This window comes from Harpia harpyja, chromosome 6 (genome assembly GCF_026419915.1).
Source record: "Harpia harpyja isolate bHarHar1 chromosome 6, bHarHar1 primary haplotype, whole genome shotgun sequence".
In the NCBI taxonomy this organism is placed as follows: Eukaryota; Metazoa; Chordata; class Aves; order Accipitriformes; family Accipitridae; genus Harpia; species Harpia harpyja.
Genome location: NC_068945.1, coordinates 28,156,269 through 28,169,042, shown reverse-complemented (window position 1 = coordinate 28,169,042; position 12,774 = coordinate 28,156,269). Strand labels below are relative to the sequence as shown.

Below are 12,774 nucleotides of genomic sequence, written 5' to 3'. Positions count from 1 at the left end.
TCGTCCTTTGTGGGGCACCTTCTGAGGGGCAGGTTGGAGGGAGGGGATGGACGCTGCCGTCACATCCAGCCATAGAATCATAGAATGGTTTGGGTTGGAATAGACATTTAAAGGTCATCTAGCCCCCCCCCCCCCCCCCCCCCCCCCCCCCGCAACGAGCAGGGACATCTTCAACTAGATGAGGTTGCTCAGAGCCCCGTCCAACCTGACCTGGAATATTTCCAGGGATGGGGCAGCTCTGTTTTGGGAAGATGAGCTGCAGCACCAGCACGGCCAGACCCTCAGCCCTCCAGTTTGTACTGGTTCCCTTCGTGCTGTCTGCCAGGTTAGGGCAGGCAATGAAATGTCCTCCAAACGAAGCACCTCTCAGTCTGTATGGGCTTTTTGACACAGGTTTGCACGCAGAGTTCCTCCAGCAAAGCCTCCATCCTTGGGTTTTACTTAACCTGCGGGGACTGGAGTTGGGGAGGGGAAGTGGAAGGTCTCTGGGAGTTGATTAAGCATGTTTAACACTTGGATATGCCCTCCTTAATTATTTCACGCTAGCTGGGTAACTAGTCTCCCCGCACTGAATGGCTTAGCTGTGTTACACCTGCGCAGCTGGTGGCGGGATTTGCCTCTCTAGGTAGGTGTTTGCTTGAACAGTTTAATTAATGTTTGCAGTGACTTGATGTAACCGTAACGTGCAGCACTTACATCGCATGTTACAGGTCAGCATCCCCGCGGTGGGAATGCGGATGGCTTCTGTGCAGAGCCATCCCCGGGGTCACCAATCTCCCCACAGCGTTGTGTTTGTCAAACACATCCTTCTCTGTAAGCCCCAGGAGATCCTGAGGGCAAACTCCGGGTGCTCCGTGTCTGGGAAGCTCCAGCCCACCCAGCACTGGGTACCATCATCTTCATGGCCTGGGGTTTGCATCCCCTTTCGTACTGCAGGTAGCGGTGGATTAAGGCCCATGTTCCTTATAATAACACAAAATTATCTACTTATTCCCAATTTATTCAGCCTCTGGATGTGGTGGGGGTGGACCTTATTAGTCAGCAGTTTGGTTATTTTCCACAGATAACCTCGTGGATATATTTAATACCATCTCAACCACCCAGCGGTTTCATCGGCTTCCTCGCTTTGCTCGTGTCCCGCATCCCCACCCCAGAGAGGGGCTGTGGGCAGCAGAATGTGGCCACCAGCTCAGCTGGCTGGGCTCCGAGGTTCACCAGCCCCCTGGATGCCTGATGCCGTGCCAGTTATCTGAAGCCTGGATTCAGCCCGCGTTACCTCCGCTGAGGCTCTCAGGGCGACCCAGAGGTGACGTGACACCCCGACATTTTGAGCAACCGGCCAGGAGTCGTTCCTCCAAAGGGACCGGCCTTCGGCTGCTGGAGCGCGGGCTGGATGAAGGGGTCCTCCTTCCCCCTCCTCGGCCAGGAGGTGCGGGATTTCTGGCTGAGGACCAGAGCCGCTTCGGGGGACGTTTCAGCCGGAGCCGTGCATCCCATCAGTTATCCCGCAAGGATGCTCGCGCGGTTCCCAATCCAGGGAAGTCTGAGGGAGCTTCTTCAGCCGGCTCCTATCCGATTTCCCGGTGCCGACAGAGGGAGAGTGAATAATTTATCTCCTGTCCCCCAGCTCCCTCCCTGTTCAGGTTTCACCTCTGCTCTGCTTTGTCCCTACCCTGAAGGGACAGTCCAGTGCCAGCTCCCGTGTTGGCAAGTTTCCGAGCCGGCCAACATCTCCCAGTGATGCGGCTGGTCCTGGCGGTGCTTATTCAGAACAGCAGTAAATGGAGCAAGAGAAATAACAGCATGAATAACAACAGCTCCAGGCAGGTTCCACAGAAAGTCTTATTTTCAGTTCCTCTTTCACAGCATAACCTCAGCATCTACATTGGTTTTATTGTTTATTATTAATTCAACAGTAGCACACAGAGGCCCTGATTGAATTTGGAGCTGCGCTGTACCAAGCACCGTGGGAATACACAGCAGGACGCAGCCCCTGAAGAACACACAATCGGCCTGAGAACGTGTCCCTGCACGAAAGCAGAGCAGTTATTTGACGTCTTTTTCTATTTTGAGATATACGCAAAAGTACTGGTCGCCAATGTTAGCAGAGAAACCTATTTTATCTTATTAGTTTTTAATATTTTTTTTTCTTTCCTGTTCCTGTGTTTCTTCACATTGCCTAATGTCTTTCGCAAACTGCAATGAAGATTTGTCAAGTGCCTTTTGACTCAGGGGTCATTACAGCTTCCTATGACTGCAGCTATTTAATAAAACACTTAAACACTACATTGGGATGTTCCGTCGAGGCAGGCGCTCACTCCCAGCTTGAAACAAGCGCGTTATTTTTCCTGGAAAGGCAACAACTAGCCTATTCGAGGAGGAAGACTGCAGCGGGACACACTTTCTGACGTCACGTACATCTGAACGAGGGCACGGGGACGTAACAGTTTTGCACAACGCGATAAAGAACCGCAGCTGCACACTTACGGAAGGAGTTGCACGTACTTTATTACGTTCCTCCCTTTCCTTTTGCTTTCTCACGACCTGTACGTGCAGGCAGTGGCATTTTCAAGAAACTCGGCCAGGTATTTTGTAGGTATTTGTGTTTTTTCACAGCAGCCGCAGCGCGAACCTCCGTCCGCGCACCCTTCTTGGCCCTGCTCCCCACCCGTAGCGCCACGCTCCCGCCCCCGCCCCCCTCGCTCTTCTCGCGAGACCGCCGCGCGCTGCGCAGGTGCGCAGCGCGTCACCGCGGAGGGGCGGGGCGGCTATAAAAGCCGTGCGCGCGGCCCCTATCGGCCCTTCCGGCCCGGCGCGGGGACGCGATGGTGGGTGCTGCCGGCCGTGGTGCCGCCTGGGGTCCGGCCGCGCAATCCCTCCGGTATCGGCGCCATCCCGCCCCTGGCGGCTGCCCGGCTCCGCTCCCGCCGTGCCAAGGCCTCTGCGGAAGGCGACGCGGGTCTCATTTCGGGGCTCGGCCGCGGCAGGCACCGTGGGCGGGCGAGGCTTTGCCTTGGGGACGCCGGCCGGGGCCTTCTTTGCGCCTGGGGGTGCGGGTGGCTGCGGGGGGCTACTCGGAGGGTGCTTTGCCCGTGGTGGGATTTGCTGTCCCTTTTTCTGTAGGGGGGGGTGGGTTCCTCTCTCGATAGCTGCCGGCAGTAATGTCTGCTTGAGCAGGCAGTCGGGTCACAGGGCGTTTGAGGGCCAGGGTGAGGCTGTTCGTACACTCCGCTCCTGCAAGCGCAGCGAGGCCGTGGTGGGGGCTGCGAGCCCGCCGACCAGTCGGTTTAATAATGCAGTTGTAGGATCGAATTTCGCGTTTGATGTCATTCGTACGCGAAGGTAATGTGCTGGCGGCCTTCAGGCTTGTGTAGGTGTCAAAATTTAGTTCTGCTGGGCCCTGCCACAAGATTGGTAGTCCTGACAAAAAGGCCTTTTTGGGGCTGGTAAACTTTGTCTGCTTAAGGCAACTTGCGCTGAGTATTTTTTTTAAAAGTAAGACACATTTCTTAGCTATTGGTTGTTAGCTCCATCCTTAGCTGTACAATATTTTTCTTAAGTTTGGATGTGAGATTGGATGGGTAATTCTTTGATGGGCTGAGAGTTGTCCGCATAGAACCCAGCCTTACTTGGCTTTCAGTTTGCAGAGGGAGGCTGCAGGGCTGGTAGTTGAGGGGAACAGCTTAGAAAACCCTGTACTTCCACCCAAAGTGACTGACTCAAAGGTGGATGTTGAAAGATTGTCTTACTGCAGCTTTTCAAACTGAAATTGTTTTTATAATGCTTATTTTCATAGTGGTATTGATTCATTGAAACATATTATAAAGTTATCTTGTGCTTCTCCATTTTCGAGGCTTCTGACGTGTGTTGAAACTCTGGTGGCGTGCTGTGGCCAAACTACAGCTTGTGTGGTTCCCTAACTAGAGTGGGACTTGGTGATGTCTTAAAATAAGCTTGAAAGAGAGGGGATGTTGAGGAAATGTAGGAGGGACATAGTTGGGGCACGAGGATTATGTTCTTGTAACATCATAGTGGAATTCAGAAACCAAACAGCTGATACTGAGAAGAATTTCTAGAATGCAAAATGTCTTGTATATATGTAATATTCATGTTTCAAGGCAAGAAGAGAATTGGCCTTGGCCCTTGAGTGGGTATAAGTGAATCTCTATAGCAAGCACTAAACGTTTCTTTTCTCTCTAGTCTCACCGCAAGTTCTCAGCTCCGAGGCATGGGTCTCTGGGCTTCCTGCCCCGCAAGCGCAGTAGCAGGCACAGGGGCAAGGTGAAGAGCTTTCCCAAAGATGACCCCAGCAAGCCTGTCCATCTCACTGCCTTCTTGGGGTACAAAGCTGGTATGACCCACATTGTCCGTGAAGTCGACAGACCTGGATCCAGTACGTATTAATGTTCCTCTCAATAGAGGAGGTGGTTTTCTTTTCTTTATGAATGGCAAAAGATGGCCTGTTTGTTAATAGCTCTGGATTTTAGTCGTAGCTTGACTTCACGCCATTCAGAGCCCTTGAGTGAGTGGGTTATAAAGCACCTGAACCCCTCCTGCCCCAGTGTGAGTGAAGTCCCAGCAGCAAGGCTTCATTTCTAGCACTGCCTGTCTTGTTAATGGTCCTGTTTGAGATGCGCAGTGACCTCGTGGTTTGGTTTAGCTATACTGTAACAGGCTAAGTTGGATGACCTCGGTGGGTGGACATAAGTAAATTGCTTTTGGTGTTTTTTTTCTGATTGTCCAGTCTTGAATGTGGTTCTGTTACTCGCTACGATCCGTTTTGCCTATCGGGCTTTGCTGTGCTTCCTGCTGAGCCAGCCTCAAACTTTTGCAAGGCATTAAATTATAACTTAGAGTTGGTCACTTTACCATGCATCCTCTTTGCCTTTGTGGAAAGAACTTGAGTCATTTAACATTTCGTGTGAAGGATTTGTGAGTGAGAAGGAACAGACGACGTTGTTTAATAGCTGATGCTGGTGTTAATTGTTGTGCTGTATTTCTCTCTGCATCCAGAGGTGAACAAAAAGGAGGTGGTGGAGGCAGTCACTATAGTAGAGACTCCTCCCATGGTCATTGTGGGCATTGTGGGATACGTGCAGACTCCTCGTGGTCTCCGTAGCTTCAAGACCATCTTTGCTGAGCACATCAGCGATGAGTGTAAGCGTCGCTTCTACAAGAACTGGTAAGAGAGCAGGGCTTTTGCTTGTTGCCTTAATCTCAGGCCATGGTTTATTTTTTTTCTGCTGGGTTGCAGATTCTGCTAGTACAGCTTTTTGAAGAGGTTTTACAGCAATTAGTGTTTGGCCTTGATAACTGGCCTAATAATGGGATAGGCAGTAGGAATGGCTCTGGGAGGGTAACAGCCTAATGTTAGTTAGTGCCCTTCTTGCTGTGGGGTGACAGTGTTGGTTTTTACCTGAGATCTCCTTAACAGGCTACAAGTGATGATACCTCGACGGGCGGACATAAGGAAATCGCCTCTGGCGCTTGTTGTTGAGTGTCGAGTCCTGACTGTAGCCCTGTTTTCTCAGGAAAGGGGAAGACAAGTGTTACTTCTGATTACTGTTCCAGGCACTGTTGTTGTGATTCAAAGTATGCGTGTTTGCCCGAGTGTGGCTCCAGCGTGTCTAGAGCAATAATGATCTCAAGGGTGTTACAGTAACGACCTTACAGTCAGGCATAGCTCAGGCTTAGAAGGGGGGAAATTATGGTATTCTGAAGCAGATAGCAATCATCTGACAGTTGCTTTAAAGATGTTTTTTTCTGTTATTGTTCGACATCTCTCTACAGTCTTTTGTCTTCTGTACTGTGAATATTAATGTGCTTTGGAATTCATGGCAGCTCCGCTCAGCTCTGGCAACTTTGCCACTGTCTGATGAGCTCCAGGCTCCGCTTGCCAGTGGAAAAGAGTCCTTAGAAGCTGGCAACGAGCTGAAACCAGCTAAGGTGGCAGCTCCTTCCGCTCGTCCCCACTTTCCTGGGGGATTGATGAAGGGCTTAGCCAAACCTTGTCTCTGCTCTGCTCCTGAAGGCACAAGTCCAAGAAGAAGGCCTTCACCAAATATTGCAAGAAATGGCAAGATGAGGAGGGCAAAAAGCAGCTGGAGAAAGATTTCAATAGCATGAAGAAATACTGCCAGGTTATTAGAGTCATGGCTCACACTCAGGTAAGTGTCTGTGGGACTCAGATGTTGTTGTGGTTTAACCCAAGCCAGCAACTAAGCACCACGCAGCTGCTCACTCACTTCCCCCCCAAACCGGTGGGATGGGGGAGAGAATTGGGGAGAAAAAAGTAAAACTTGTGAGTTGAGATAACGACAGTTTAATAGGACAGAAAAGGAAGAAAATAATAATGATGGTAATAATAAAAGAATTAGAATATATGAAGCAAGCGATGCACAATGCAGTTGCTCTTCACTCACTGACTGATGCCTAGTCAGTTCCTGAGGAGCAGCCCCTGGCCAGCTCCCCCCAGTTTATATACTGGGCATGATGTCACATGGTATGGCATATCCCTTTGGCCAGTTTGGGTCAGCTGTCCTGGCTGTGTTCCCTCCCAACTTCTTGTACCCCTCCAGCTTTCTTGCTGGCTGGGCATGAGAAGCTGAAAAATCCTTGAGTTAAGTCTAAACACTACTTAGCGACAACTGAAAACATCAGTGTGTTATCAACCTTCTTCTCATACTGAATCCAAAACACAACACTATACCAGCTACTAGGAAGAAAATTGACTATTCCAGATGAAACCAGGACAGATGTGCACTGGAAACAGCTAAGAGAGCAAGCATAAAATTTGATCCATCTCTGTAGGGAGATGTCTGCTCTCCCCTGCAGCCTGATGCTAACCATTAAGAACAATACAAATACTAGCACTCTTCATTCTCTACAAAGCGTGCGCTCACAGGATGCTTGAGGAGCCTTGAGGGCAACTGCTGGCAATCTTCTGAAGCAGCGTTCAAAAGAGACTGAACATAGTAGGAACTTCTTGGACTCAGTCCTTTATTGGTAACCATGTAGACCTGGGCTCTCTTAATTGCAGCACCAAATAAAAAGAGGCTGAACACTTAACTCTGGGGTTTGCATGGTCAGCATTTCAGGCTGTGTTCTGTAGGGATTGCAAACACTTGGAGGCTTTTGGTGGCTTCTGGTGCTCAGTTGGAGGAGGCATACTGCTGGGTAGTGTGGTGGTGTCTCCCTAGCCATCAGTGCTCTGCCAGACTTTTGTGGGCGATGCAATTAAATCTTTGAGTTGGCTGTAAGTGCAATAGAATGTCTAGTTATGACATTGCTAATTTGACAAATTAATTTTCCATACTAGACAGCAGAGGTAGTATTGCAGCTGCTGTTGATACTTGTATCGGTCCCTCTGTGCTAAATATAGAAGTAACTGTAAATGTGACCCTACCCAAAGTGTCCTTCAGTGTGGCAGGCTTTATCAAAGAATCATAGAATGGTTTGGGTTGGAAGGGACCTTTAAAAGATCTAGTCCCACACCCCTTGTTATGGACAGGGACATCTTTCAGTAGACCAGGTTGGTCAAAGCCCCATCCAACCTGGCCTTGAACACTTCCAATGATGGGGCATCCACAACTTCTCTGGGCAACCTGTGCCAGTGTCTCACCACCCTCATGAAAAATTTCTTCCTTATGTCCAGTCTAAATCCATCCTCTTTCATTTTAAAACCATTGCCCCTTGCTATCTCCTGTCCTACCTGGATGGAATTTGGCTGGTGGCTGTGGGGTTAGAGAATTCTGTGTTCCTGTGGGTGGCATACAACTTCCAGATACTGTGACTTGTTATTTAAGCCACAGTAGAGCCTTTCCCCTTAGTGTAGGGCCTTTTACTTCAGTACGTTGAAGTTGTGTATCTTGGATATAAGGTCGATTTTGGAAGAGCAGGAGCTAAATTTCATCCTTTCTGTTTTCTAGATGCGTTTGCTTCCCCTGAGGCAGAAGAAGTCTCACCTGATGGAGATCCAGGTGAATGGTGGCACTGTTGCTGAGAAAGTAGATTGGGCCCGGGAGAAGCTGGAACAGCAGGTGCCTGTGTCAACTGTGTTTGGCCAGGATGAGATGATAGATGTCATCGGAGTCACCAAGGGCAAGGGATATAAAGGTAAATGCATGGAAGTTCTCCTCTTTGGGATGGGATACAGTTTTTAATGAAATCCTAGCCTTGAGTTTTCACGAGTGCGGGCTAAGAGCTGAGGAGGTAAATCCATTCTGCTGTCCCAGTTCAGTGATGAGACAATGGAATGAGCGCTGGGCACAGCGCCTGACATCCGTGAGGAGTCATTCCATGCTGCCTTCCTTCTGAGAACAACCCAGGGACAGCTGAGGAGGGAGCGTGGGCAGTTCAGGGGCAGGGCACTTCAGGGAATGTGGTTAATTCCTGGGATGCTGGCTCTGGGCTTCCCTCTTGTTGCCTGGGGACAGCAGCCTGAAATGTGGCTTAAACTCTAGTTGAACAATTAGGTGACAACTCAGCTTGACTGTAGTTAGAAACACTGCTTTGGTTTCTTTCAGGTGTTACCAGCCGTTGGCACACCAAAAAGCTGCCCCGCAAGACTCACAGGGGTCTGCGCAAAGTGGCCTGCATTGGTGCATGGCACCCTGCTCGTGTGGCTTTCTCTGTGGCCCGGGCTGGTCAGAAGGGGTATCACCATCGGACTGAAATCAATAAGAAGGTTTGTGTCTCTGAGAAGAAACAAGAGCTGGCTAAGGTCACTTGCTGCATGACAGTGAAGAGAGCGGAGAGTTTTGCTTTGGACGTTTCGCTCTTGATTGTTTGAATGTCATCTCGGGGGCAGTTAACCATAGTCCGTTATGTTGGATAACCATAAAATTCTTGCATGGCAACGTGTTTTTGAAGTGCAACAGACATTTTTCTCCAACCCTATGTAGAACTCTGCATTTTGGCTCGTGACAGGCCCTTTCTCCTCCCTTTTGCTGAGTAGAAATTCTTGACCTTTTTAGATCTACAAGATCGGCCAGGGTTACCAAATCAAGGATGGAAAGCTGATCAAAAACAATGCATCAACTGATTATGACTTGTCTGACAAGAGCATCAACCCTCTGGTGAGTTGTTGGCAGCTCTATGGAGAGACTCTGCTTGTGAGCTGCGATCCTAAGAGGCAAATGGGCCTGGTGTAAGTTGAAGTGATTGAATGAAGAACTCTTGAGATAAAACTCGGCTGCTGTGGGAGGTGGTGTTGCTTAGTCATTCTCAGTATTGACTTGTGTAACTTACTAATTGCATTTGGTATGTGGCAATAGTATAGCAAGATGTTACAAATCTAGAAATGATACTTGTAAATAAGGAATAACTTAGCAGGGAGAGCAGCTTCTGCTGTTTTGTTGGCCTCTTCTTGTTGCTGCTGTTCTTGGCAAAAGCCTTACAGCAGCAAGTAAATTGCTGTATCAAGAAACTTGACCAGCAAAAGGTAATACTGGAAATGGGATTTCAGTGAATGTGGGAATGGCCGAGACCCAGAAGTGGTGTGAGAACATCAAGCTGTAGGCAGATGTGATCACTGGTCCTGCTTTATACAGATCGCTAACTGTTCTCTCCTTGCTCAGGGAGGCTTTGTCCACTACGGTGAGGTGACCAATGACTTCATCATGCTGAAGGGCTGTGTTGTTGGGACCAAGAAGAGGGTCCTAACCCTGCGCAAGGTGAGTAGTGCAACCTGCTGTCAGGGGGGCTGGAACACGTTAAGTTCGCTGTGCTGCCTCTGGTACGGATGTTACTTGCTGCTGTGGGGACTCATGTAGCCAGCTAGAAGGAAAAGCCCCACGCACACAAACCCACCTCATATTAATGACCTCAGGAGTAGCACGAGGTCCTTTTCCCAGTTAATTCAGTCCAGGTCTGTTTGTAGTGAAGGGCACGCTTTAGGGCTGAGAATTCTCATGGACCGTAAGGATGCTGGCAGGCAGACTTGGGCTTGCTTGCTGGTGAGAGCTGACCAGTCCTCAGCCTTGAAGGCCAAAGGTGCGGGCTGGCTTATTGGCAAGTGCTCCTTGCATGTAATAGCAGCTGAAGCGTGAGGTCAGAGTGACTTAGGAGGCATTAGCTGTGGAGGTGGTAAGAAGTAGCCAAGTGTACTGGCAGGCTGAAAGGCTGCTGCTGCTGCATACTCACCTGGCATCTCTCTTGTAGTCCCTGCTTGTGCAGACCAAGCGCCGGGCCCTGGAGAAGATTGACTTGAAGTTCATTGACACAACCTCCAAATTTGGTCATGGACGCTTCCAGACAGCTGAGGAGAAGAAGTCTTTCATGGTAAGGATGCTTTCTGAAGCTGGCAGCTTTGTGTTTTATTTCTGTATTGTCTTTGAGCTCATGGCAGTTGGTAGCTTGACCTTTGGGCTGCCACAGGGCCAAAATTTCTGTGAAACAAAGTGTGTAGCTTCAGTCAAGAGGGTTCATCCTGCCAACGTAGTTATAACCACGGCAGGGGGCTGGGGTCTCGCTTCCCTGCGACAGCGCTTGGCGCCTGAGGGACTGTTGTGGTTTAACCCCAGCCAGCAACTAAACACCACGCAGCCGCTCACTCACTCCCCCCCACCCAGTGGGATGGGGGAGAAAATCGGGAAAAGAAGCAAAACCCGTGGGTTGAGATAAGAACGGTTTAATAGAACAGAAAAGAAGAAACTAATAATGATAACACTAATAAAATGACAACAGCAATAATAAAAGGATTGGAATGTACAAATGATGCGCAGTGCAATTGCTCACCACCTGCTGACCGACACCCAGCTAGTCCCCCGAGCGGCGAATCCCTGCCCCCACTTCCCTGTTCCTATACTAGATGGGATGTCACTTGGTATGGAATACCCCGTTGGCCAGTTTGGGTCAGGTGCCCTGTCTGTGTCCTGTGCCAACTTCTTGTGCCCCTCCAGCTTTCTTGCTGGCTGGGCATGAGAAGCTGAAAAATCCTTGAGTTAAGTCTAAACACTACTGAGCAACAACTGAAAACATCAGTGTTATCAACATTCTTTGCATACTGAACTCAAAACATAGCACTGTACCAGCTACTAGGAAGACAGTTAACTCTATCCCAGCTGAAACCAGGACAGGGGCATTTTGGTTGTTCAGTGCCGAGGTGTGGAACAAGCACTGAGCAATATCTGACACCTGTGGGGAGTGGCTCTGTGCTGCATTTCTTCCCAGAGCAGTGCTGGATCATGGTGGTGCTCACAGCAGGCTGTGGGTGGCATTCTCAGTTTGTCACTTGCTGGAGAAAGCTGGTCGGGAGTCCTGGATGTGAGGCCCTGGCCGGGTCAGGGTGCAGTTCAGCTGCTTGGGGGCTGCATGGGAGCTTCCCCACGAGGTGGCACCAGCACTTCTTTTCTCTTGCATAAGAAGTCATCGATTCGGTGCAGTGTGGCTGCGCCAAGCCCAGCTTTCCCTCTGACACCTGTAGCTGGAGATGGGGCTTGGGATTTCTAATGGGCTGCAACATTGAGGGCTTTTTTTTTTTGCCTTCATTTCTTTGCAGCAAGAGGAGATGAAATTACAGCACTGTAATTGGGATGTGATGTGGTCTTGGGTGCAGACTGTGGTTTATGTAGTGTCCTTCTTTGTTTTTCAGGGACCACTCAAGAAAGATCGTACTGCAAAAGAGGAGACAGCTTAATGTGTGGAATGGTCTTGTGTCCTGTGTGCTCAGACCAAAAAATAAATATTTTAAAGAAATGGACTTTGTCTCTTGGCTTATATGTAGCTGTGTCAAGTCTGGTGCTCTCACTGGAGGCCCTATGCGTGGGACCAGCCAAACCAAAGAAGCAAAGCTCCAAATTCATGAGCATCTGACTCAAAGCAGGGTTCCTGTAATGAGAAAGAAGCCACCATTGCTGTTTTTGGAGAGTGAAAATTTTGGGGCGGAGTGAGGCTTCTCTGTTTGGTTGTGTGAAATAGGAAAGCAGCAGGAGCCTTAAGCGTGTTTGCAGTTACTGCAGTATTATTCTAAATGTTAATCCTCTGCTGGGTGGCTAGAGAGCTCCTTTGAATCCAACAGGTTTTGAAATTAATGAAACTACTTCAGATGGTTGAAACATCACTAAATTTTAGGTAGGTGGCTGGTGCTAGCTGTTGCCATGGAAACCGTCCAGTTTCCCTCAGAGGGGCTGTAACCTGCCCCCTGTTTGCACATGCAGTTTGTTGCTGTTCTTGAGAGGCAGCTAAGGTGACAAATTCCTACCTGGCAGCGGCTTGGTTTTCCTCAATCCATTTCCCATCCCTGCTGAAAGGCTCTGCCTGGTGATGGGGAATGGGCCCGCTGGGGAGGGGATGAGGGGTGACTGCATCCCACCCTCCAAGGAGGAGGGAGAGCTTCGACTGCTCTTACTACATGGCTCAAAATACTCCATTGGCTCCTGGGTGGATGGTTTGGCTGGTGTTTCCAGCTGAGCCTGGTGGTGAAGGGCAGAGGAGAGGTAGCACCTGTGAGCAGGGACCAGCTCTGTGTACAGCACTGGTCCTGACTGTTGTGGTTATGGGAACTTGAGGTGTTATACCAAGAAAGGCAGTGACAGCCCCCAGGGCTTCTCTGCCTCCAGCTGCAATAGTGAGATCACTCCTGCTGAAGGCTTGTGTAAATTTAGATGACTGCGCTGGTGTACCCTTCGCTGACCATAATTGGAGATGTGGCAGTGATTGAGGCAGTAACTCTCCAGATTTACACACTGAAGTGTGGCACTGCTCTGAGATGGAGCCAATTTGATGCTTTTTGCTCTGAGATGGGGAAAGGTGGATGTAGAGAATATTTCCTGT

General features: G+C 49.5%; 1 protein-coding gene and 2 non-coding genes across 3 annotated transcripts; all 3 read left to right on the top strand.

Moving 5' to 3' along the window:
* The first annotated feature begins 2,743 nt into the window (after positions 1 to 2,743).
* Positions 2,744 to 11,701, top strand: RPL3 (ribosomal protein L3). The gene is made up of 10 exons (XM_052790202.1): positions 2,744 to 2,828; positions 4,201 to 4,393; positions 5,014 to 5,182; positions 6,032 to 6,167; positions 7,929 to 8,115; positions 8,526 to 8,686; positions 8,976 to 9,077; positions 9,579 to 9,674; positions 10,162 to 10,281; positions 11,594 to 11,701. Exons 1-10 carry the CDS (start codon positions 2,826 to 2,828, stop codon positions 11,636 to 11,638), a joined length of 1,212 nt encoding a protein of 403 aa, XP_052646162.1. The 5' UTR covers positions 2,744 to 2,825; the 3' UTR covers positions 11,639 to 11,701.
* Positions 8,231 to 8,323, top strand: LOC128143656 (small nucleolar RNA U83B). The gene has a single exon (XR_008235839.1). It is a non-coding gene; the product is annotated as a small nucleolar RNA U83B (small nucleolar RNA).
* On the top strand, positions 11,089 to 11,178 carry LOC128143657 (small nucleolar RNA U83B). Its single transcript, XR_008235840.1, has one exon. It is a non-coding gene; the product is annotated as a small nucleolar RNA U83B (small nucleolar RNA).
* Positions 11,702 to 12,774: the final 1,073 nt, after the last annotated feature.